Below are 23,526 nucleotides of genomic sequence, written 5' to 3'. Positions count from 1 at the left end.
GTTCTTTTTCATCGCCAATATGCTTCTTGTTGATGCACCAAGGGTTTCTTTGAATTTCTTTTCACCATGCTATTGGGGTCACCAAAGATACTTACGAAGCTTATTGAAATCTTCCCGTCACTGTTGATAGCCTCTTGATACGATTTGTCTGCGGGTTTAGGTGGTGCCTCACCAAACTTCTATGTTAGAAGTTCTTCCAGTTTCACATTATCTGCTTATATATCCCTGCATTTGGGAGGATCGTATAGTAGCTGCAAGCATCTTGCGCTGTCATCCAATACATCGTTCATTACCTTTGGTGCCATCTAAATTTAAAATACTATCAACCTCATCAACTAGGTATTATAGATTTATAGCTCCTTTGAATGGACAGAAGAAGCATGATTAATAATTGAACTACTTCTGGATATCGAAGGTATTTTCTGTGATGCTTTTGCTTGCTGTTCGGTTTCGTAATCTCATTCAAACGTATATAAGCAGTTTTATTGGTAATTTCTGAAGGGCTTAAACTTTTTGCAAAACAATTTTAGGCCAGCGATGGTTCAAATCAATTGACACATTATTTTCGGTTGGTTTTACGCTATGAAAGACCAACTTGGTTTCACATGAAGATTTCGCAGCAGGACTTATAGATGGCTGTTACTCTACAAGCGTTATTCCATTTGGGAAGGTGATTGGTGGCAGATACCTTAGCCAGAAAAGCAACTGGGAACATTTTCACTGAGGAGCCCATCTGGACTCAGCCCGTCTTCTGATCTTTTTCTTTCTGAGTTGGAAACGTTCCCCTTCATGGTATATGTTAATGGTGTAAGAATCCCATTTAATCAAAGATTCTAACAAGTGCATCACTGACTGGTTACAATTAGAAAGAACAAGATATGAGTACCCTAGAGAGTGGATAAACTGGATACCAAACAATCTACAGACGGGGTTCAAAAGAATCTGATCCATCGGTGACTGAGGTGAAAGTAGTCTGCAGTTCCCACCACATTTCTTATTGTTGGTCACAAGCTGCTTTTTTCAAATTTATAGCTCAAACCAAGTCAAACAATTTCCCTTAAACTCAGATATCTAAATTGCAGTGCAAAAAAGTGTTACACGTCTTGCGTTTAGAAAAAGGGTACAGATAAAGGGTGTAAGCTAGAATCCAAGGAAAAGCAGCTTGATGAACGAAGCAAGAGATTGCAAGTCGGAAAGATCTAGGCTCCTGGTGTTATGCAACTATGATCAAGCAATTAGCATTTATTATAATATTTTTAGTCTAGTTGACAGAAATTTGTGACATACTTCACGATTCAACGTAAAGCAGATTACAGAATAACTGAGATGACGAAAAGATGCGTTAAAAACTACCCGAGATTTTGTTGCGAGGAATCAGGAGTGCTATTTATACAGTTTTTTATGCCTATGGTGTTAGAGCAAATGAGCAATGAAAGTCATCCTCAGTGATATAGATTAGGAGAATGGTAGACTGATAAAATAATAACAAGTTCATTAGTGAAATCTGGTTTCTTATACAAACATTGGGGCACCCAGTGCACAATATTGTATGAAAGTACCTTACTCTTGCAAAGGTGTGGCAGAATTGCAGAAAGATCTTGCTTTACATGGGTTAGCCTTACCAACAACTAAGAACCAGAGTTCTTCAGGATGACAAAAAGGACCTAGTAATTCGGGATTCTTTGATAATCTTCAATTATCTCCTTCATACCGTCCATATGTAAGTTTATAAGGTGCTCCCACTACACTCCATACCGATCATGTACGTTAGAATGCTCATCAACAGTTTGGATCAGTTGCATTGACGCTCTCCATTGACTATCAAACTATATCGTGCGCAAATCAGTTGTTTTCCGGGAGACTTTGTCTCATTAGCTGCTTACTTGTTCCCAGAAATGATGCATCCAGGTTTCTTCCGACGCAAACTTATTCCAGCTTGTAAGACTGACAAAGGTGTACTTTGTATTGATGAGAAATCAATATGGATCTACCTACATTTGAATGTATCATAAAGGCCTTCGAGCTTTAACCCTTGAAAACAAAGTACTGCAAGTAGAAAGAAGCAACATATCCCCAGTGAACCAGCAAGAAAAAGAGAGAGGAGCTCTGCTAGGATACTGAATCTGCAGAGACATACTCAATTGAGTGAAACGTTTATTAAATGGAACAAAAAGTGTTTGTTGGCAAAGAAAAGAAAGAACCTTATAAATGAGGCTGCAGAAGACAGATGCCGTAACATCTTATAAATAACAGATGTAGTGCATCCTGATATGATGCAACAGACGACTAGCTGCAAGAGAGGGCGAACCAGTGCTGTCGCGTCGAACAGTCCTGCACGTCCAGCTTGGCTATATGTCAACCGCGATACCACTTGTTTTCACATAATAAAATAGATAGATATATAGATTCCAGGGGGGGGGAAGGGATAGAAGTTTAGATTTATGTTTCAAGTACTGTATATTTGGCACTAATTATAGATTGTAGAGAAAATATATGAACCAGTGGACTGCAGAGGGAGTGCAGGCAGCATTTTCAAGTCTCACAAGCTCACAACTGTCCAACTGGTAAGGCTAATTGTGGAGAAAATTAGAATAATTACTGCTAAAATAGAAGATCATCAAATTCTTGCAATTCTAAGGAGGATTGATTCGATTTCCTATGTTTCAGCACTCACTTTACATTTCCATTTACAACCAATTTTTACTTTTAATAACACAGGTCAATAGAGACTCTTTTGATCAAATACCTGTAAGTTTTCTTGAGAGGAGACTGAAGAGCGCCAAGGCTGACAAAGAAGTAACCAAAGATGTAGAAAGTGCCTTAACAGTGAAAGTGACTTCGTTAGGACTCTAAATATAGTAACACAACTTCACACAATAGGCTCTCAATGCCCCCATCAAGTAAAAATGTATCATACCAGTCCTCGTGCCCCAAGGCAGAACCTGGACACAAAAAGCCAATCCAGGAAGGCATTCAGAGCGATAGCACCCATGCTGATCAGAAAAGGCTGTTTCCCATCTCCTAAAGCATAAAACACCATGACTAACAACTCTCGGACGATGTAGAATGGGGAGCCAATAGCATCTGTTTTATACACAAAAAGTTTCATGATGTAGAAATTTTTAGTGGATTTAGTTCATTCATCTGTTTGGCAAGAATCAACTTGAAACAATTCAGTTTATGAAGAATAAACTACCCAGAATTGGTATGCAACTATACAACTGTTAGAGTTCTAAGAGGAAGGCCCAGTCCGCCCCGAGGGAGATGTCTCACAATGCTAGTTTTGTTGTGTGAAGATGGCCCATTAGGGGTTCGGGGGCAGCGCCCCCTACCCAAATATTTTAGGAAGTTTCTATTAATGTAAAGGACTAAACGCTTATTTTATAAATAAAAGAGGATACAGCCTTATTAGTTTCGGCCTTGTATCGAAGCGATGCAAGCCGAAACTAATAAGGTCGTATCCTCCTTTTCTCTTTCCTCTCCAAACTATTAACAACAATACAATTTTACTACCACAAACACATTCAAATTGGTCTAACCATGGAGAAAGGACCTAAGGATTTGGGTTTGTTTGTTTAAAAGGAAAACGTACAGGAGAGGAAAGGAAAGGAGTGGTCTACATTATCCCTTAGTTTTGTTTGTGTTTGGTTGGCAATGGAAAAGGCGGTTTCCATAACGATTTGAAATGAAGGAAAAGGAAAGGATTTTGAGTCCACAGCCCATTTGGGAGGAAAAGGAGAGCGCAAAAGAGTTCAACAACCATATCTCTTCTCCCATAACCGGTTTGTTCTTCACCAAGCTCTTCTTTTTCAAGCAATTATTTCCCACAAGTTTCATCATACACTCAAGTGTGACCTATGACCTATGCGAGTCCAGGTCAATCATGAGGCATTCCTTGACAGGGAATCCACCTTCTCAATCAGTACCTAGGCTGAAAATTATATACATATTTTTAATTACTAGAAGATGCTTTCAGTATTCGCTGATTGCTGGATGAGTGCAAGTTTTTTATGTGGTATATGAAAATATGAATTATAGACCTTTGTGCAATTGACCCCGTGATCATTGCTTCTGCATCTTGAAACTATGGTATATACGGTCTCCTTTTCCAGTAAGACGTTCTTATCACATACGGTCTCCTTGTCAGTTCACTCCTTGGAACTATAACTACATATGGTCTGATTCTTCATTCATATGTTCACTATAGATATGTATAGCTTTCCCTTGTATAAGTTGCATCTTCTGATGTTTTTCACAGAAATATATAAACGTCATACTTTTTGTGGGTGAGCAATGCAAATTGCAACTCTTTCACACAATGAGTCCTACTTTTTTTTTTTGATTGGCAAGTCTGTTTTAAATGAGATCAATAACTCTTTGATACGGGCAGGGTTCGAACCCCAGACCTCTGGTATCATCATCCAAAGGTTTTACTGACTTTGTTAGTCGGTACCTACATGAGTCCTACTTCACATAGAAACCTAGTGGCATAGATAGTCAACTATGCGTCATGCTATACATTTTCTGAAAAAACACCGACATTTTGTACCTATGATTGAACAAAAAACAAATTGTAAAAGGATATTGGTTGTGTAGCCAAGTAGGACCATGGCTGGTTCTTTTTCAATTTATATATTTTTGGGATCTAAGTTATTTTATTTTTTTATTTTTTCTGTTTTGATGACTGCAAAGCAGCTACATACCTTTGTGTATTTGTTGCATACTTCGTAATGTCATGCTTGGTTGAAAATTTGCTTATTGATAGGCCGCCGCATAGGAATCAGGAGAACGAGAGAGACCTAGCTCTTGAGGGGTTGTCATGTTGTATTCAGAGAGTGATGGTAATTGTCATAATAGGCCCCGGCTGAATAAAATGAGTTTTAATAACTTGTGCGGATAACTTCAAGAAAAAGGGTTTACCACTAGTAGATGGATTCATGTGAAAGAACAAGTGACTATGTTGTTTTCCATTTTAGGTCAAGATACATGCACAAGTCCTAATGCTTTCACCCTGATAAGGTCATCAGAAACAGTCCACCGACATTTTCATAGAGTCTTGCAAGCCGTATTGAAGCTTGGGAGGAATTCATAAAGCCGGCATGCCAAACAAACTCCTCACGGGTCACAACTAGGAGGTGACCTAAGCCTTCGACGTGTCTGCTTTACAAATTCCCTACCAAGCTTCAATATGGCTTGCAAGATTATGAAAATGTCGGTGCACTGTTTTTTATGACCTTCTCAGAGTAAAAGTATTAGGCCTCATTCATGTATTGTGCCTAAAATGTGAAGAAACATCGCCACTTGTTCTTCCACAAAAACCCACCTACTAGCAGTCAACCCTTTCTTTGAAGTCATCCAAACAAGCTATTAAAACACACTGATTCACTCGGAGCGCTTACTATTACTCTCTGAATACAACCTCCCAAGAACTAAGTGTCTCGTTATCCTAAATCCTACACGCCAGCCTATCAATATGCAAGTTTCCAACCATGTGTGACTAATGTAGGATAAGAAGGTCCACTTTTAGGTATTTCTATTAGTAGCATTATTAAATTAATTTAGTAGTTTCTTTTATTGAGTTTAATTAGATTTAGAAGTCTAGGTTTCTTGGTTATGAAGTTTGGCTTATCTATATAAGGAGGCCAATGTTAGTTGTTTCAGATATTCAATTATCAAATTATTAAATCTCCAAAACCTATTATACTTTTCTCCCTCAACTTCTACAATTCTTCTATTCAATCTTCTTCCTTCTTAAATTTATTTTAGTTCCACATCTGACATTACAAAATGTGCAGCAATTACATAACGGTTTGCAACTACTTCGTAGTCATCCATGTTCCTAAGATAACCATTGTTTATAAAAACACAAAACAAAACTGAGAAAAAATAAAACCAAAACTTAAATTGATACCAAAAAGATAGAAACTAAAAAAAACTAGCCATGGTTTTACTCAGCTACACAACCAATAATTCTTTCTAATTTATTTTATTTTTCATTTAAGTCACAACTACGATATGCATGGTGTTTTTCGCAAAAACTTATAGCGGCACCATAAAGTTGATTATCCATGCTACTAGTTCTACAAAAAATAAGACTCACTGCGTGAAGGAGTTACAATTTGCATCGGTCACCCACAAACAAATACGATCTTTATATATTTCCATGTAAAACAACAAAAGATACAATGAATACAACGAAAAGATAAACATCATATATATTGTGATCATATAAATCAAAATATCTATAGTTCCAAGAAGAGAATGACAAGGAGATCATATATACTATAGTTTCAAGATTCAAAAACAATTAACACGATATCAATGGCACAAAGGCACAAAGCTCTATAGTCAATATAACATAAAAATAAAAAATAAAATAAATAAAATAATAATCACGAGTGCAAAGAAAACACTTTGATGAAACCAGGATAATAGACACAAATGGAACCTAATCGATTCACTAGGAGCGATTACTATTACTCTCTGAATACAACCTCCCAAGAACTAAGTGTCTCGTTATCCTAAGTCCTACACGCCAGCCTGTCAATATGCAAGTTTTCAACCATGTGTGACTAATGTAGGATAAGAAGGTCCACTTTTAGGTATTTTTATTAGTAGCATTATTAAATTGATTTAGTAGTTTCTTTTATTGAGTTTAATTAGATTTAGAAGTCTAGGTTTCTTGGTTATGAAGTTTGGCTTATCTATATAAGGAGGCCAATGTTAGTTGTTTTAGATATTCAATTATCAAACTATTAAATCTCCAAAACCTATTATACTTTTCTCCCTCAACTTCTACAATTCTTCTATTCAATCTTCTTCCTTCTTAAATTTATTTTAGTTCCACATCTGACATTACAAAAAATGCAAAGAATTACATAACGGTTTGCAACTACTTCATAATCATCCATGTTCCTAAGATAACCATTGTTTATAAAAACACAAAACAAAACTGAGAAAAAATAAAACCAAAACTTAAATTGATACCAAAAAGATAGAAACTAAAAAAAACTAGCCATGGTTTTACTCAGCTACACAACCAATAATTCTTTCTAATTTATTTTATTTTTCATTTAAGTCACAACTACGATATGCATGGTGTTTTTCGCAAAAACTTATAGCGGCAACATAAAGTTGATTATCTATGCTACTAGTTCTACAAGAAATAAGACTCATTGCGTGAAGGAGTTACAATTTGCATCGGTCACCCACAAACAAATACGATCTTTATATATTTCCATGTAAAACAACAAAAGATACAATGAATACAACGGAAAGATAAACATCATACATATTGTGATCATATAAATCAAAATATCTATAGTTCCAAGAAGAGAATGACAAGGAGATCATATATACTATAGTTTCAAGATTCAAAAACAATTAACACGATATCAATGGCACAAAGGCACAAAGCTCTATAGTCAATATAACATAAAAATAAAAAATAAAATAAATAAAATAATAATCACGATTGCAAAGAAAACACTTTGATGAAACCAGGATAATAGACCCCCCATGGGGCTTCAAATTCTAAGCTACTCATCAAATTTTTATACTCGAACTTTCACAAGGTTTGCTTTTCATATTAAAGTAACTCAATAGTTATGGGGGATGGTTATATGAACTACACCTTATACTCCAAAATTACTCCACTCCTAAAAATGAACTTACAAAATTAATTGAGGACTAATTTTTTGTGGATGTATACATCTCATGATGAAGAACACCCCTACAAAAAATCAGCTCAATTGAATATGTGATGCAATCACAATTGCAAAGAAACGAATTCTATGAATTCTCAATTAAAATCAATTCAATTCAATCCAAAAACTAACTATGGCCAAAGGCCTACAACTCCTTATATAGGAAAAAAACTTCTAAAACAAATAAAACACCCTATATTCGGAATTAATAATAACTCCAAAATACCCATATACTAAATAACCTCAAAATACTAATTAGACTCAATTCTAGTACTCCCCAATGACATAGAAACTAATATAGGACTCAATTATCAATGTGAAACCCTAATTCACATCAATATGTCTAACCTTGTCAAAAGTTATATCGAAATTAAAAAGAGTTTATAACTATTGAGTACCAGGAACTTTCATTTTTTTTCCTAAATGGTACCTGTACTTTTTTTCTCGTCTATTAGTACCATGTACTCTCAATTTGCTTCAATTTAGTACCTCAGTTTGTTTGTTGTCTCAATCCATTTGATTTTCATAACAGCGAGTAGAGTTTTTAACTATTTAGTACCACAAACTTTTTTTCCCGCTTATCAGTACCATGAACTTTCAATTATTTACTATTTGATACATTTAGATGTTTATCTGACCAAAATGTCCCTCCTTTTTTTTCTTCATCCACCCCTGCCACCACCTCCACTCCCGCCGTCACTAAGCAAAACTTTTTTAATCTAAAAGAAGGTCGGGTCACTCTACTGGGACGTGTTAGATGACTTAATAACTTAAGTGAGGGAGTGTCAATTTCAAAATTAAAGACATAAAGATATTTGTCATATAAATGTATTAAAGTACCAAATCGTAAGCAAATTAAGAGTGCATGGTACTAATAGGTGAGAAAAAAAAGTTTGTGACCCATTTAGGAAAAAATGGGAAAGTTCGTGGTACTAAATAGTTAAAAAGTAAAAACTCTTAATCACATGATGAGCTTGTCATTATAGAAATCAGACGGATTGAGACGGCAAACAGACTGAGGTACTAAATTGAAACGAATTGAGAGTACGTGGTAAGCGAGGAAAAAAGTACGGGTACCATTTAGGGAAAAAAATGAAAGTTCATGATACGAAATAGTTATAAACTCAAATTTAAAAAATATAGAATGTTGGATAATTTCACAACTTTCTAAACGATTTTTGATGAGGCTGTACATTTTCAAACGAACTGATTTTTTGTGAGGATGATCTCTATTGCGTGGAGAACATCTCCACCAAAAATCAGCTTCTAATTCATAGAGTTAAGTGGTGGAGTTCATTTGGAGTTTGTTTTAGTGGAGTTCATATAACCATCCCCATAGTTATGTTTTAAGACATCCATACCAAAATGGTTTGAATATTTCTGAACCTTTTAATATAAGGCCTTTTTTAAACAAATTATGGGAAACACTTGGATTTGGGGGGGGGGAGGACAAAGGCAGCCAGTCCCTTGTTTGAGGTGGCAATCCTGCTTCAAAGAGTTAAATATTTACTCCAAAACATCCAATGACCATGGTCGTGATACTTACAGCATATGAGCGAAGAAGAGACCAGATCACTTGCTGTAGGATCAAAAACAGACCACTGAAATAAAATACTTATGAATGGCTCTGCCAACACACACATTGTTGACGTAATGGGCAGGATAATCACCTGATGCAACCACAGCAAAATTAGCAGTAGCAGTAACAATAATAATATTTATACTAATAGTAATAATAATAACAACACTTATAATAATAGTAGTAATCATAACTAGAATAATAACAATTATAATAATAACAATATTAGTAATAAATATATAATAATAATAATAATAATAATAATAGAATTTAAATAGTAAAAATAATAGAATGATCGTAATTTTCCCAACAACAAAGTATATTATAATTACAACTGTAAAGACACGCATCTTGCATAGACTCTCAAACTGCTTAGCTCATCCGGAGTCCTGGAGATGCACTGGTTTCTTAATGGAGGAACGGGAGTAATTCTACATTGACAGAACTATGTTCGAAGGTCGTACCTTTCCTAAGGCTCTTTTCCAAGTGAAATAATAAATTTCCGGTCCTCATTAACTGATTTCTCAATAATTTGAAATTAGATATCATCAACGCTTATAGTATCTTACTGTGAGGAGGAAAAACATAAATCTCTTACTTGTATATGAGATTTCTTTTGTATTTCAAAATTTAAAATAGCTAGGAAACTGTACATCCCTTCCACTGCTAAAATTCTAAACCTGATCAAAATATGCTGTTCAATACTAGCTTACAATTTGGACTCATCATTAGAGACGTCCATAGAAGCATATCATGAAAAAGCACAGAAATATGGATCATAATTATCATACCATGCAAAGCATAACTGCCTGCTTTAGATTCTTCATTAGAATTGGCCATGTCCTAGGCTGCAGAAGGTTTCAAAATTAAAGGTCATACACTTAGTTTGAACAGCACTAAATAGTTACATTATAATTCGATGGTGTACCTTGGCTAGTTCTGAAAAAGTGGGAAGAAGAGGCAGTATGATTATGCTTGATAATAGCCCCAATGGAGCCATAGATATGAGATATGCATCTACAAAAAATATACAGCATAAGGTCAAGCATAAGCAACATATTTCAGAAAAGTAATTCAAGAAAGTTGTCATTAAGAGGTTACAGAAACTTCATGAAATACCTAATTAATACATTGACATGGATAAGTGTGTCCATATCCGACGAAGATACAAAGTGTCTGACAAGGCGAAATATTGAAAATTGAGGTATATCACATACAATGTGTTCGATATGTGTCTGACACGGGCACATGGATACGTATCTGACACGGATTATTTTTGAAATATGGCGTGTCCATGTTACATAGAGAAATACCAAACCAGTACTGATCAAACAGAAATATTTGATCATTTTACAATTAATATGGGTATCAAATAGAGATTAAATTGCATCCCTTATTCAGTTATTCTACACTTCTCCGCATAAAGACTATAAGAAACTTCATACAACTGAAGGAAACAGACAATGTGAACCGATAGGAGATGGACTACTATGGAGACTAAACTAACTCTAATAACTCTTCTATGTTCTCTAGGGAATAGATGTATCTGGGGAAGATTCACTAGATACATCTATTCCCTATAAGGCTATAATTATGGATCTCTTGTGAAACTTCTTTTTTTAAGTCCTTTCATAGTCTTGAGTATAGTCCCTTTGCCCCTTTCGATATATATAAGAGCTGGTGAATTGGGAGGACTCTTCCAACCAGACAAAAAATCTGTAATTTATCGGCAAAGTTGTTTCTTTTCTTTAGCCTATGGCGGTAACTTACAAGAGAGACCTGCAGCAGCAGAAGGAATGAACGATGCAAAATAAAGATCAGTGAATGATGATATTTGTGCCATCCCCGATATAAAGGTTGCTGGAAGAATCAAAGTGAAAAACTACAAAGAAACACAAAAGAAGCATATTCAACATCTGATGAAACTATAAATATATGTTTGCTTATAATGAATAAACAATCATAATAAAGGAAAGAAAAAGGTCCAACTAATTTACCTCGCGAACATCATTATCTTTCAAAATGTTCAACCATGAGAACAAAATGGACTTGTGTCCTCTCTTTTCATGCATAATGACCTAAGCATCACAAAAGCCATACAAAATCAATTTTTTTCTTTTTTTTTAAAGAGAAAACTAAAAACATATAAAATACAGTTGAAGAAGCCTGTTCTCTAAAGAGAACTTTGGAACCTGAATAAGCCACTGAACAAAAGCTCCTAAAGAAGCTCCACAAGCTATCAGTATTCCTCCTAATGATCCATTCGCCAGGGATTATCAGATTTATCAAGCAATTTTGGGGGAATTTTTTTTTTTCTCCTAAAGGAGGTCTCACATACCAAACAATGCACCGTCAACGTAGGAAGTAGTTGTGCCTCTTATTGAAACATATGCAACACACTGCAAAGATTTTATAAGTGCTCATGTTAGTTGAATTTTAACATTGGATAACCAAAAGTCTTATCAATATTTGGTGTAACAGTGATTACCATTGTAATTATTAAAACGCTTGACAGAGCAGGACTGATACAGGCCACGAAGCTGTCTCCTTCTGCACTGGAAGGAACAATTGCGAGTTCGAGCAAGGTTAGGATGCTCTATGAAATGAGAATGAGGAAGTTGATCAGCAACTGGAGCAATTTAAATACTTGCCTTAGGTACCCAAAGCCAAGTCCAACTGGGCCGGAGAAAACTACACAAGGGATCATTAGCTTCAGCTGTCAGAGGAGGGAGATATGCCTCAGGTTAGACTGTTCACTGAGCAAAAGTAATAATAGGATATACTCCCAACTTCCAACTGCACACCCACATTAAATCCAATATCACTCAACAATCCATACAGCATGGTGCATGTGCAAAGAACATTATGAAAGCACAACATTAAAGCAAATGCTATACTTCTGGCAACTGCATTATTAGTTTCACTCAGTCCTAAGTATAACTGAAAAAGTAAACATATAGCACTCACAAATTTAAAGACGGAGAGAAAATTTCGGAAGCATATTAGAGTCCCAGACGCTCTAAAAGAAATATTCCCTTTCCATAGTTTGTGCTAGTAACTACTAGGCCGAAGGTTTTTGTTCTCAACGTAACATTATCACAGGATCTCCATGATGTATATACCCTGCCTGATGTATCTTGTTGGCGGAAGCTTCAACAATGGATGAACATCAATAAGATTTAATAAAACAAACACCTAAATCTAGGGTTTAAACCTTCAAACATAAAAAACAATTCACAAAGAATTAATAATCAATAATAACCCTCTAACAATGAAGGCATAGATGCCTTTATATAAAAAAACAACTACTAAATCTAATTGGAAACCAAATAGGAAACCATCTTATTCTTATTCCTAATTGAATTAGGAAACCAAACAAAATAGAAATTACTAATTAATTAATAATCCATGCTCATGCTTCATACTCCCCCGCTTGAAAGAAACTCGTCCTCGAGTTTGATTTCATGAACACGCTCTAAAAAGTCAGCATAAGTCACATACATCACCATCACCCTCCCACAGTTCAAAGGAATTCGACCTCGAATTTTGCCCAAATAATTACTTACAAAACGAACCAAGTACCACAATGTCACGACTTCACCATTCAAATAATTCCACCGCGAATAAATACAAATTGGTAGTTCATTGATGATATATCGGAAGGCTTTGTTGTAACAAGAAGAACACTTATTTCTCGAGTCAGAAAGAAAAGGATCCACATAGGTATCTAAATTATCTTGGCCTTGATGGAACAAATTTGAAATCACAAGGTCATTGGCTCCATAGGCGTTATGAAGTGCAATCAGGCTTTGTAGATTACCTTGACGAAATGAAGGTGCGGATGAGGAATTCAAAAGTGATCCATTACCCCATGATCATACGACCCAATCTCCATCGAGTATGCCATAGTTGTTAACATCTCCTCGATACTGTTGCAATGCATGACTGCATGACCAGTTAAACCTTTCCAAACCATGCGATTGATTGAGTGTAATGAGAGGAACACTACTAGGAAAATCTGCCCTGACTATAACCTTCGACTGGTCAGCAATAATAGAAACAAAGTTCGGACTTTGGGTCACCACCAGGCCATGCGTCAATCCAGGCCCACAGTTATGTGGATCTGCCCCAAAAATAGTCACCCTTCGTATATAACTTTTTCCCAAAAATTTCGGCTTCAAAGCAAACAGAAAATTTATAAAATCAACCGATGGGGAAACTGACTTATGCCAAACAAGACTGTGATGGTCAATCCTAGTCTCTGGAGCCACTGTTAACCTGTTCTCAAGTTCAAGGCAAGAAGAGTTGTGAAGCAAAAATTCCCCAACTGATTTTTCAAGGGCTTTCTTCTCACTTACTTTCATTCTCTGGTTTCGGATCAATGGAGGCAGCGAAAGTGGAAAAAGAGGTGGCGGTGGAGGTGGAGTGGGCTTAGTATCCTCACCTTCTTCCTGATTTTGATTTGGTGTACAAACTTCAACCTGAGATGGGGTTGGTTGATTTGTGGTGTTCTCCTCCTCTGCGTCTGCTACAGGTGCAACCACCATTGTTTCAGGCTGTGTAGCAACATTAAGAGGTTGAAGTGCTGCTGAAATTGATGAATCACGGTGGAGTTGGATTTCTCAACTATGTCGGTGATCTACGGTATGAAAATTTGAAGTTCGAGGCTTTTGAAGTAGTGGTGCACTCTTCTCCTGCTTCAGTAGCGGGTTGTGAGGCTGGAAGTTGTCATCGTGTTGCTGGTTCAGAGGAATATGACCCTGGTGACTATTTCTCCTTCCATGTCCCTGCTGAGTGTGTTGGGAATTCAAAGAAAGATGACGAAGATGGCCTCCACGATCATCGTCGCTTTGTTGATTTTCACGATACCTGTGACCTAGCACCTGTTTTTCATCACGCCGAAATTAGACTTTTCTTTGTTGTCGAATTGAAGATGGTGGGGCTTCATCACCCAAATCAAATAAACGTTGCTGCCTGGTGGTTTGAGTAGTGTGTTTAGCCACCCAAGCATAACTATGTTGTTGTGGGTGGGATGGGTAGTATGTCTCGGGATCAGCATACTTATTTTGGTGAGAATATCTGTCATTGGAATACTCATCTTCATCGGAATCAATAAAAGACTCCTCATCATCATAATTATAGGATTCATTACGAAAATACGATCTTCGCGGCTCAAAATTTTGGGTGCGGCAATTGGGAGTTGGGGAACGAAATCTAGAAAGAGGTTCATACCTTCTTGAAGGAGGAAATCTTGCGCGGCGGCTGCGATCTAAATCACAATCTCTCCAAGTATGAGGATCGGTATGATACGTCAATCCATGGGAACTTCGCGGCGGTGGTGACTCTCTTCTACCTCTTCGTTGATAATCCATCACAATATCTCTCAAGACATTGAATTTTTTTTCCCCCCGCAGTGAATAGTGTTCCGGTGAACAGTAACCTGCGATGAACAGTGTTCCGGTGAACAGTGCTTCCCTAAAAAAAAATTCCCAAAAATCAATTGACTCTTGATACCAAATTTGATGTATCTTGTTGGCGGAAACTTCAACAATGGATAGACATCAATAAGATTTAATAAAACAAACACCTAAATCTAGGGTTTAAACCTTCAAACATGAAGAACAATTCACAAAGAATTAATAATCAATAATAACCATCTAACAATGAAGACATAGATGTCTTTATATAAGAAAACAATTACTAAATCTAATTGGAAACCAAATAGGAAACCATCTTATTCTTATTCTTAATTGAATTAGGAAACCAAACAAAATAGAAATTACTAATTAATTAATAATCCATGCTCATGCTTCATACTCCCCTGCTTGAAAGAAACTCGTCCTCGAGTTTGATTTCATAAACAAGCTCAAAAAAGTCAACATAAGTCACGTACATCACCATCACTGCCCTTCCCAGAGATTCTGGATTTTTACACATTATCCAGTAAGTATTTTATGAAATGTACAAATTTATGGGAGAAAGAGATGATTCACTTACGTATTCTATTGTAAAACAAGGAAAAGAGAAAGATTTTTTTTTTGTGGCTTGGTAAAGATGAAATCTCATTAAAAGTGAAAAGAAAGTAGGCCGAGAAAGCCTACTATTACAAATAAACAAAATAAAACTAAAAACATAGCCACAGGAGGCTAACCCGAGATCTACAAATTATTCTACTTCTAAATACAAAAGTCTATTCCATCTCACCACAAAATACTCAAAAGGGATACTCCTAAACTCTTTAAAATCTTAGCCACAGGAAAAGAGAAAGAATTATAGGTAACACTCTAAATAAAACAATTTTAATATTGTCAAATCACCAATTAAGCTCAAACTTGTAAAGAGAGCCGATTTTATTGTATTTCAAGAGGAGGTCTGGAGATTCAAAAGGTGGGACATACCTAGATATGGAGTGGGATAATCTGGACAAATATTTACTTAGGTATTCAATTGTAAGAAAATATGAAACATGTTCCCTTCTGCTCCTCCTTCCCAAGATAAATACCCATCAGTATCCAAACGTATTAAAACAAGACTGTTCAATCTAACATTTATGAAAAAAACCAATTTGATTATATAGTAGAGTAGTAGACCACACAGTGAGCCAGTGACACAGATTCAGGACGTTCACTACTATATTATCAGTATACATTACCTGAATAATATCATTATACATTACCTGAGTAATAGCAATTTCTCTACTTATCCGGCCCTCTGCCAAGACCCACAAACTGATACATCAGAAAAATTGAAGGTTGTCAGAAAGATGCTGGTTTTCCAGTAAGCAAGGCCGTCAGAAAAATTGTCAGAAAGATGTTGTAAGGTGTGTGACGGCCTGGTGTATGTGATTAGGTCATGTCTAATGTGTGTCACCCTGGATCCAACTTAGGCGGAGTGCTGGTTGATGTCTACCCCAATTTGCATATTTGGCAAGTGCCTATTTGTATGATCCACGATTCCTTTGATATACATCATTGGTGCACCTCTAGAAGCTTGAGGTTTTAGAGAAAATGGTCATTAACAAACTATATGATCGCCCCAGTTGATCTGCTCTATACTCCAATCCATACTGGTCTGGCTACCAACTACAGAAATGACGCTGATACTAAAAGCCACCAGATTAAGAAATAATTTACTGAAAATGATCTAGTGAAGACTAAGAGTGTATACAACTGCTAAAGGCAATAATTGCAATCGGAACACAAAAGCGAAATACCCAAAGGATTCCTACGATGTTGGGCTTTGTGTCTTGAAAGAGAACTTTCAATCCTTCGTTACTTGACAATATAGTTCGTTAGCCTCGTTTAGGATGCATATTAAGCCACCAAGGGCATCCTCAATATAGTTTACTTAAAAGATGCATCGTGTACTACTTTTTTTCTTCGTTTTTCTTTTTCTTTTTCTTTTTTCTTTTTCTTTTTTCTTTTTCTTATTCCTTTAATAATGTAGATACAGTTCCACATAAAATCTGATCATAAGTTCTCTAAGTGTAGATAACAATATGAAACCTTGAGAGGCAGATGCAGTCGTTTCCTTTAATAATGTAGATACAGTTCCACATAAAATCTGATCATAAGCTCTCTAAGTGTAGATAACAATATGAAACCTCGAGAGGTAGAAGCAGTCGTTTCTTGGACGAAGACTAAATTGCATAGTATCTGTACATTTTGCTTGATTTTCTTGCAGTTTTTGGATGAACCAATCTTTCGTTTTTACTTCTATTTTAGGCCGGAGCTACTACAATTTCTTTAGCAGGAGCTGATTTTGTTATCAGAAACATCCATATTGTCAAATCACCAATGACTCTAAAAGTTCAAACTTTAGAGAGGGTAGACTTTTATGTATTACAACAGGAGGCCCGAGATAGAACATAGGTGGACACACCTAGAATTGGGGAGGAATAGCCTCAACACTCCCCCTCAGTGGAAACACATACGCTGGAATAAACACAAGTAAGAAACTTTTTACAACTACACCTGGAGAGGCTCATAACAAAAGCTCTAATACAATGTCAAATCACCAATTACTTTAAATCTCAACCTTTTAAAGAAGGTGGACTTTTATGTATACTAGAAAACTGCAAATGCCGTGAAGACCGACGTTAGGTCGAGGCTTTAGGAAGGAAGTGAAAAAGAAGAAGAAAGGAAGTGAAGAAGAAGAATTAAAAGAAAGGTGTGTGGGATTTTGGTGGTTGGTTGAGAGAAAGATTGGGGGATTTTGAGGAGGAAGAAAAATGAAGAAGAAAGTGTTACACTCATTTTTTTTTATGACAAATAGGCATTAAAATTGTGGGCCCCTATTCCTAAAATCCTAAAAGACCACCTAACATTGGTCAATCAAAAAAGGCTATGGGAAGAGTCAACTTAGAAAACATGTTGAATGCAAGTGCATGCCCGCTAGTGTGTGTGTGTGTGTGTGACACTCATTGTCTGCACCACATGGAGTTGATTTAAGCAATAATCGTCGTGTTTATCTTATCAGTATGAAAAAATGATCAACTTATTCAGGCACTTGTAATAGGATTACAAATCTAGAAAGTTTTTGGCATGTATTAAATATAGAAACTTGCACCAAATTCATTGACATTTGATTGCAGAACTTATCCTTTGCAACAACCTTCAACTTGAAGACAACCTTAAAAAAAAGTACCCCCTTAATTCATCTCCATCTTATAGGAATGGCTTGTTTTGGATCCCATATTCCCATGTATGCCGCATGTGGGGTAAATTTTCCACAGGAACGTGTTTGGAAGGTTTTAACGTATCACTCTTAATCCAAGTTTAGGTGTTCTTGTGGTTAGGGATAAGTAGAATTGATGATACTTGACCCACATGTTCACACACCTTAACAAAAAAGCCTGGTCCATTTTTAAACTTCATAATACCATTAAGATTACCTCAAATATTCTGGGAGTTCTATGTAAATCTAATGTCAATTTCCAGTCGGGTTTTCATGAGGCTTCCAAGCAGACTATATGATGTATTTTGTTGGCGGAAGCTTCAACAATCGATAAACATCAATAAGATTTAATAAATCAAACACCTAAACCTAGGGTTTAAACCTTCAAACATGAAGAAAGAATAATATTCAATAACCCAACTAACAATGAAGGCCTAGATGCCTTTATATAATAAGCCATGTTCCGAATTCTAATTGGAAACCAAAATAGAAACATTGCTAATTAACTAAAACAAATAGGAAAGCCTACTAACTTAATTAAGACTACTAATAATATAATTAGAACTATCTAATAATGTTCCATGCTGATGCATCACTATAACAAAGTGGAGTCCCTTTCAGGGAAATTTCTTTCTTTTAAAACTCATTTACATTTTAAATATTCCAATATGATCATTATGATGTCTATTAGATGACAAAAACTTGTAATTGATATTTTCTGTATGTTTCAAAAAATATTATCCCCAACTATCAGATTATAGATGGACTAAACTAGAAATAGTTATTATATTAATTTGGACTCCTAACTCACAATAGTTTATAATCGAATCTACGGTGTGAAAACTGATTCTTAGTTTACATTGCTCAGTACTTTCTGCATTATTTGGACCTTGAAATAATCTTTGGGATAAACAAATCTATATACAAGAGCTTCATAAACTAGATTTTAGTTTATGTCCTATCAATAATAGAACAAATCAGACAAAGGAGGCTATATTGCAGAATTACTCTTTCAGAAAGTCACTTCTGCATGAATCATTGTAGTTTTGTATATACACATACTAAATATAGAAGCACCCTGAAAGTGGAATATACTAGTTATGCAGGAAAAAGAAACACAGATAATCCAGGACATTGTAGTTATCAAGTGAAATAGTATGTGCATAATTCTAATCCTCCTCTAAATAACAGCAGCAGAAAGCCTTGAAGAAATGCTTACCCAGGAGCAGATACATAAATAATGGACTCCGCAAATAAGTATATGAGGACACCCGCAACACTTCCTATCTGTGAAGGAAAACAAATTTCAATGACATGAATCAATGATAGGTATGTAAATGAAACAAACATAAATAAAACCTAGAAAGTAGGAACATACGAGGAACATTAAAAGGCTTGTCTTTTGAATCAATTTCCTCCCCCTTTCCTTTGATAGCTTACTGAAGACATATGGATGGTCACAACATAAAAAAGCATATACTATAGTTTATAATGTCCAGCTGCCAGTGATCAATATATGAGATAGTTAACAAATCCACTAAAGGTGTTGGTGTCTGCTGGACAGAAACTGAGATTAGCATAAATTCTTTAACAATTTCTTCAATTGTAATAGAATAAATCAACTCTTTAGAGCTAAAGTTTGAGTTTCACAAAATCATTTACTGTCTCCATAGAGTTACACTATCATACTGTCGTTTACTTGCAGGAGCATTACAAAAGGCAGGAACGTTACCAAGACTAATTTTTATTTCGCTCCACAAATTTCTTAACAAGTCACATGGCAGTTAGCATTTTCCCATATCTTCTATTGGTAAAGTTGTATAAGTATTTGATTAACTGATGGTCTAAAACTCAAATTCCTTTGTAATCTCACTCTTATAGCATGTGGGAAACCAAGAAAATAACTACGAAGATTTGCATTTTCTTTCTGTCAAGATTGGTAACACTCTGTTTTAACTATATTTGTTACTTAATTCCAAATATTATTCGATGAAAAATATATTAATCCTACGCAATCTATTCTTTGAAACACAAAGAGAGGCAGATGTTCAAAACCAGTTTGTTGCAATACATCTCTACAGTTATTCTGAAGAAGAACCAAAAACCACCAAGTCCAATACAGATAAAATCATGAAAAATCAAAATGATGTAGAACACTAGTGTGTTGCTGATGTTGAGGGCGTGCGCCCCTTAGTCGAGTCCAAGCCCATGGTTGTGTGTTTGTGTGTGCAGTTAGGAGTCCATTAGTTATTATTTGCCATGTGTTTGTTTTCTATTGGTTTGTTTAGTTGTGAGGGTTAGTATAAATAAGGGTTATGGTTAAGGTTTCAGGGGGTTGTTTTAGTTGTGTTTATGTGTGATGAATTATTGAGTGATTATCAATAAAGGTGAGACTTTTAGGGTTTTACAAAGTGTAGATTTTGATTAAGTGTTGCTTCCGCCACTTCAAAATACATTACAAAATCTAGTGGCATGGTTAGAAGAGCAACCTTAAAGTGGTAGCCATAGTTAGATGTAGTGGACCATTTACACCTGAAAAAAATTCAAGTTAACCAAAGGTGGGTGAGAATACAAACCGCACAATATTGAAGATGCTACTTAAGTCTAAAAGCAAGGCAATGTACCACTGAACCTTTTTATAGACTACCAACCTCCCAGAACTGACATACAGAACCCTGGTAACACTGAAGCATGCCTGGTAAGCAAAACCATCAATTATATTCAGTATATTAATAATACACCATAACGCAATTCACTTATAACACAGCAAAAAAGATTACTTGAATGCGGTGACTACGGGACCCATGCCGAAAACTGAAGCCAGTGTAATCTCCCTTATTAGCCCCTAATAATAATTATACCACAACAACTTATAAATTAGGACACCAACAATTATACATCTCTTCAGAAAATAAATAAATAAATTACCAAAATCTTGCTAGAAACCGTGGCCACTCCAATTGAAGCTGCAGATTTCTGAAAAGAACCTTGAATCTTGGGTGAGTCGAATACCACGTCATCTGAATCAGAATGGAGTTGGTTCGACTCATCGAAAAAACGACAACGAGTGTTTAGGGAAGTATTATTATTATTATTATTATTATTATAAAGTGGGAGAGATTTTATTAAGTGGGATGGTTTTCTTGTGAATCGGAGAAAATGAGTGGATGAGTTGGGAGGAGAGGTTTGAGAAATTGAGTTGAGAAATATCGTTTTTGAGAAAACAAGGTTCGCAGAAGAAGCGGCCATTTTATATTATTCAGTGACTCTCTTGGCGCCAATAAATAAGAGTTTTATTTATTTATTTCGCTTTAACGCCAATTCCAATATTCCATAAGGAGCAGGAGGACCGTTGAACTACTTCTTGCCTTCTTGGCATTCTATTTTCTATGGCCGTTTCTTCGGCAGAAAATGTTCTTCATGTTTTTCTTGATTTGCCCGATATCAAGTATAAATAAATAAAGAGGGCTTCTTTAGTGCGCGTGCTGTATGGCTAGGCACGATTCCTGACCACATATTTTCCAATCGGATAACTGGTAGCCGAAGTGCCCACCTAGGGGTAGCGTTGGCATTTCACATATTTTAATTCGTCTCCAAATTCTCGTATTTTCTATTATTCTCCATTAGATTGCGCGCCCAAATCTTCACCCCTTTCACTTCTTCTTAAATTCACGGTCAATCAACCCAATCATTTACTTCTTTCACTCTCTAAAGTTTACAACAAGAAAGTAAAACAAAAAAGAGTGACAACAACCAACAACACTACACGACTTGAATACGTTCGAACATTGAGACTAGTTTATCATCCAATCACTGAAGTCGATTTAATCTTTTCTCTTCTCTTTAAGGTACATTAAAAAATTTCATATTTAGGTCCTTTGTACTAATTTTTTTTTTCTTTATTTAGGTAGACGCTCTTATGACGAATGAAATAAGGCTTGATGATGACGAAGAGTTTCTTAGAAGTCTATGTTTCGAAAGTTTTGCATATGATGAAAGTGATTCTGTGGATGTGGAATCAACTGTTTCCCTGATGGAGAATGAAAATATTGACAGTAGTGATAGCGATGCTGAAGAGTCAGATACATATAGGGCTTATATAGAAGACAAAACAATATTTTTATCTATGCAGTTCAAGACCTCGAACGAGGCCTACACTATTTTTATCTATGCAGTTCAAGACCTCGGATGGTGTTCGTAAGGATGTTTATATAATTCATTTAAATGGAGTTGCTACTAAGCGGAGATTTGTGTGTTCAGCCGAAGGTGAACGACATGCAGATAAACTCCAATCAATGACACCCAAAAAAACACCCAGACAGGTCACTAGGTTCAATTGTAAAGCCCGCATTGTTATTGTTTTTTATTCTCAAGCAAAGTTGTGGACTGTGAAAGAGTTTATTGGGGAACACACACATCCACTTGTACTGCATCTGAGTTCAATGTTTCTTCAGTCACATAGATATGTGAGTCGAGAAGCATTGAAATTTGCTACGTGCCTAAATGATGTCGGTGTTCGTAAATGCCAAATGATGGGTCACTTTGCATATATAACTGGAGGTTTCCTTAATGTTGGTTTTACGAAAAAAGACTTGTATAACAAAATGGGAAAAGAGAGGAGAAGTCGTTGTATTGATGGCGACGCCAACACACTGCTTGCCAACTTGGAGGATAAGGTGAAGTTAGATCATTTATTTCATTACAGCTATGAGTTAAATGCGAGTGGGCAGTTGGCTGAGCTATTTTGGGCGGATTCCACCTCCCGCCTGGATTACTGTAGCTTTGGTGATGTGTTGTTGTTTGATTCAACATACATGAGTAATCAGTACCAGATGCTGATCTTTGTGTTTGCTGGAATCAACAACTACCTATAGACTATAGTTTTTGGTTTTGCTTTGATCATAAGTGAGCACGACGACGCTTATAAGTGGACATTGAAATCATTTATTGACGCAATGTGTGGTGAACACCCTAAATCACTCATTACTGATGGTGACCTAGCTATTCGTAAAACTTTGAAATCCATTCTTCTAGATTCGAAACACCGACTGTGCTCTTGACATGTATTGAAAAATTGCATCACCAATGTCAAAATCCCTGGATTTGCAACAGAGTTCAGCTTTATTATGTTTATGAAACGTTCTCGGGGAGAGTTCGAAGAAAGGTGGAGACAGCTAGTGGAAAAATACGAGGTTAGTCATAAGACATGGGTAATGAAGGTATAGAAAAACGGGAAAGGGGCAGAATCGTGATCTTCATAATGAGTTCTTTGGCGGTGCGTATAACTAACGTTATGAAGTCTATTAACTCGTTATAACGACATCATGTTAAGCTGGGATGCGGCTGTTTGAGCTATTTGGGAAAATAGAATTGGCAGTTGCAAATATCCGTCACCGAGAGCACGAAGAAGAGGTAAGGACTGTAACGACGAAACCTTTTATTGGTAGCCACTTGATTGAATATGCAAAGCAGGCATAATCTGTTTATACTCGAGCTGCTTTTCTTGCTTGGAGGAAGTGATGTACACTGCAGAAGATAAACGTGATGTGGGTGACAATATTCGTG

The 23,526-nt window shown here is 36.0% G+C and overlaps 1 protein-coding gene across 3 annotated transcripts; it reads right to left on the bottom strand.

The window, feature by feature from the left end:
* Window positions 1-1,472: 1,472 nt before the first annotated feature.
* Window positions 1,473-22,957, bottom strand: LOC147510421 (uncharacterized). 3 transcript variants are annotated; one of them, XM_086602392.1, is made up of 20 exons: window positions 20,890-22,957; window positions 20,742-20,806; window positions 20,613-20,656; window positions 20,451-20,493; window positions 19,340-19,400; window positions 19,181-19,248; window positions 15,962-16,013; window positions 11,937-12,001; window positions 11,774-11,840; window positions 11,624-11,684; window positions 11,478-11,536; window positions 11,283-11,363; window positions 11,056-11,167; window positions 10,214-10,302; window positions 10,077-10,133; window positions 9,253-9,376; window positions 2,918-3,084; window positions 2,747-2,819; window positions 2,202-2,331; window positions 1,473-2,123 (listed from the first exon to the last, which is right to left on the bottom strand). In XM_086602392.1, the coding sequence occupies exons 1-20, from the start codon at window positions 21,208-21,210 to the stop codon at window positions 1,988-1,990; spliced, it is 1,875 nt and encodes a 624-aa protein (XP_086458518.1). In that variant the 5' UTR covers window positions 21,211-22,957; the 3' UTR covers window positions 1,473-1,987. The 3 variants fall into 3 exon arrangements, with proteins under 3 accessions (XP_086458518.1, XP_086458520.1, XP_086458519.1); XM_086602394.1 differs by having other exon boundaries at window positions 20,586-20,656; window positions 20,890-22,944; XM_086602393.1 differs by having other exon boundaries at window positions 20,594-20,656; window positions 20,890-22,944.
* Between the last annotated feature and the right edge of the window lie 569 nt (window positions 22,958-23,526).

This window comes from Coptis chinensis, chromosome 3, assembly GCF_015680905.1.
Source record: "Coptis chinensis isolate HL-2020 chromosome 3, ASM1568090v1, whole genome shotgun sequence".
Taxonomy (NCBI): domain Eukaryota; kingdom Viridiplantae; phylum Streptophyta; class Magnoliopsida; order Ranunculales; family Ranunculaceae; genus Coptis; species Coptis chinensis.
The sequence above is the reverse complement of the archived record's forward strand: the minus strand, read 5'-3'. Positions and strand labels throughout refer to the sequence as shown.

Excerpts from the sequence above, each read along its gene's own strand:
- LOC147510421 (XM_086602392.1), bottom strand. The coding sequence starts at position 21,210 with ATGGCCGCTTCTTCTGCGAACCTTGTTTTCTCAAAAACGATATTTCTC. Across the intron at positions 20,807-20,889 it reads CGGTTTCTAGCAAGATTTTG|GGGCTAATAAGGGAGATTAC; the intron begins GTAATTTATTTA and ends AATTATTATTAG. Across the intron at positions 11,537-11,623 it reads CGTTGACGGTGCATTGTTTG|GAGGAATACTGATAGCTTGT; the intron begins GTATGTGAGACC and ends ATGGATCATTAG.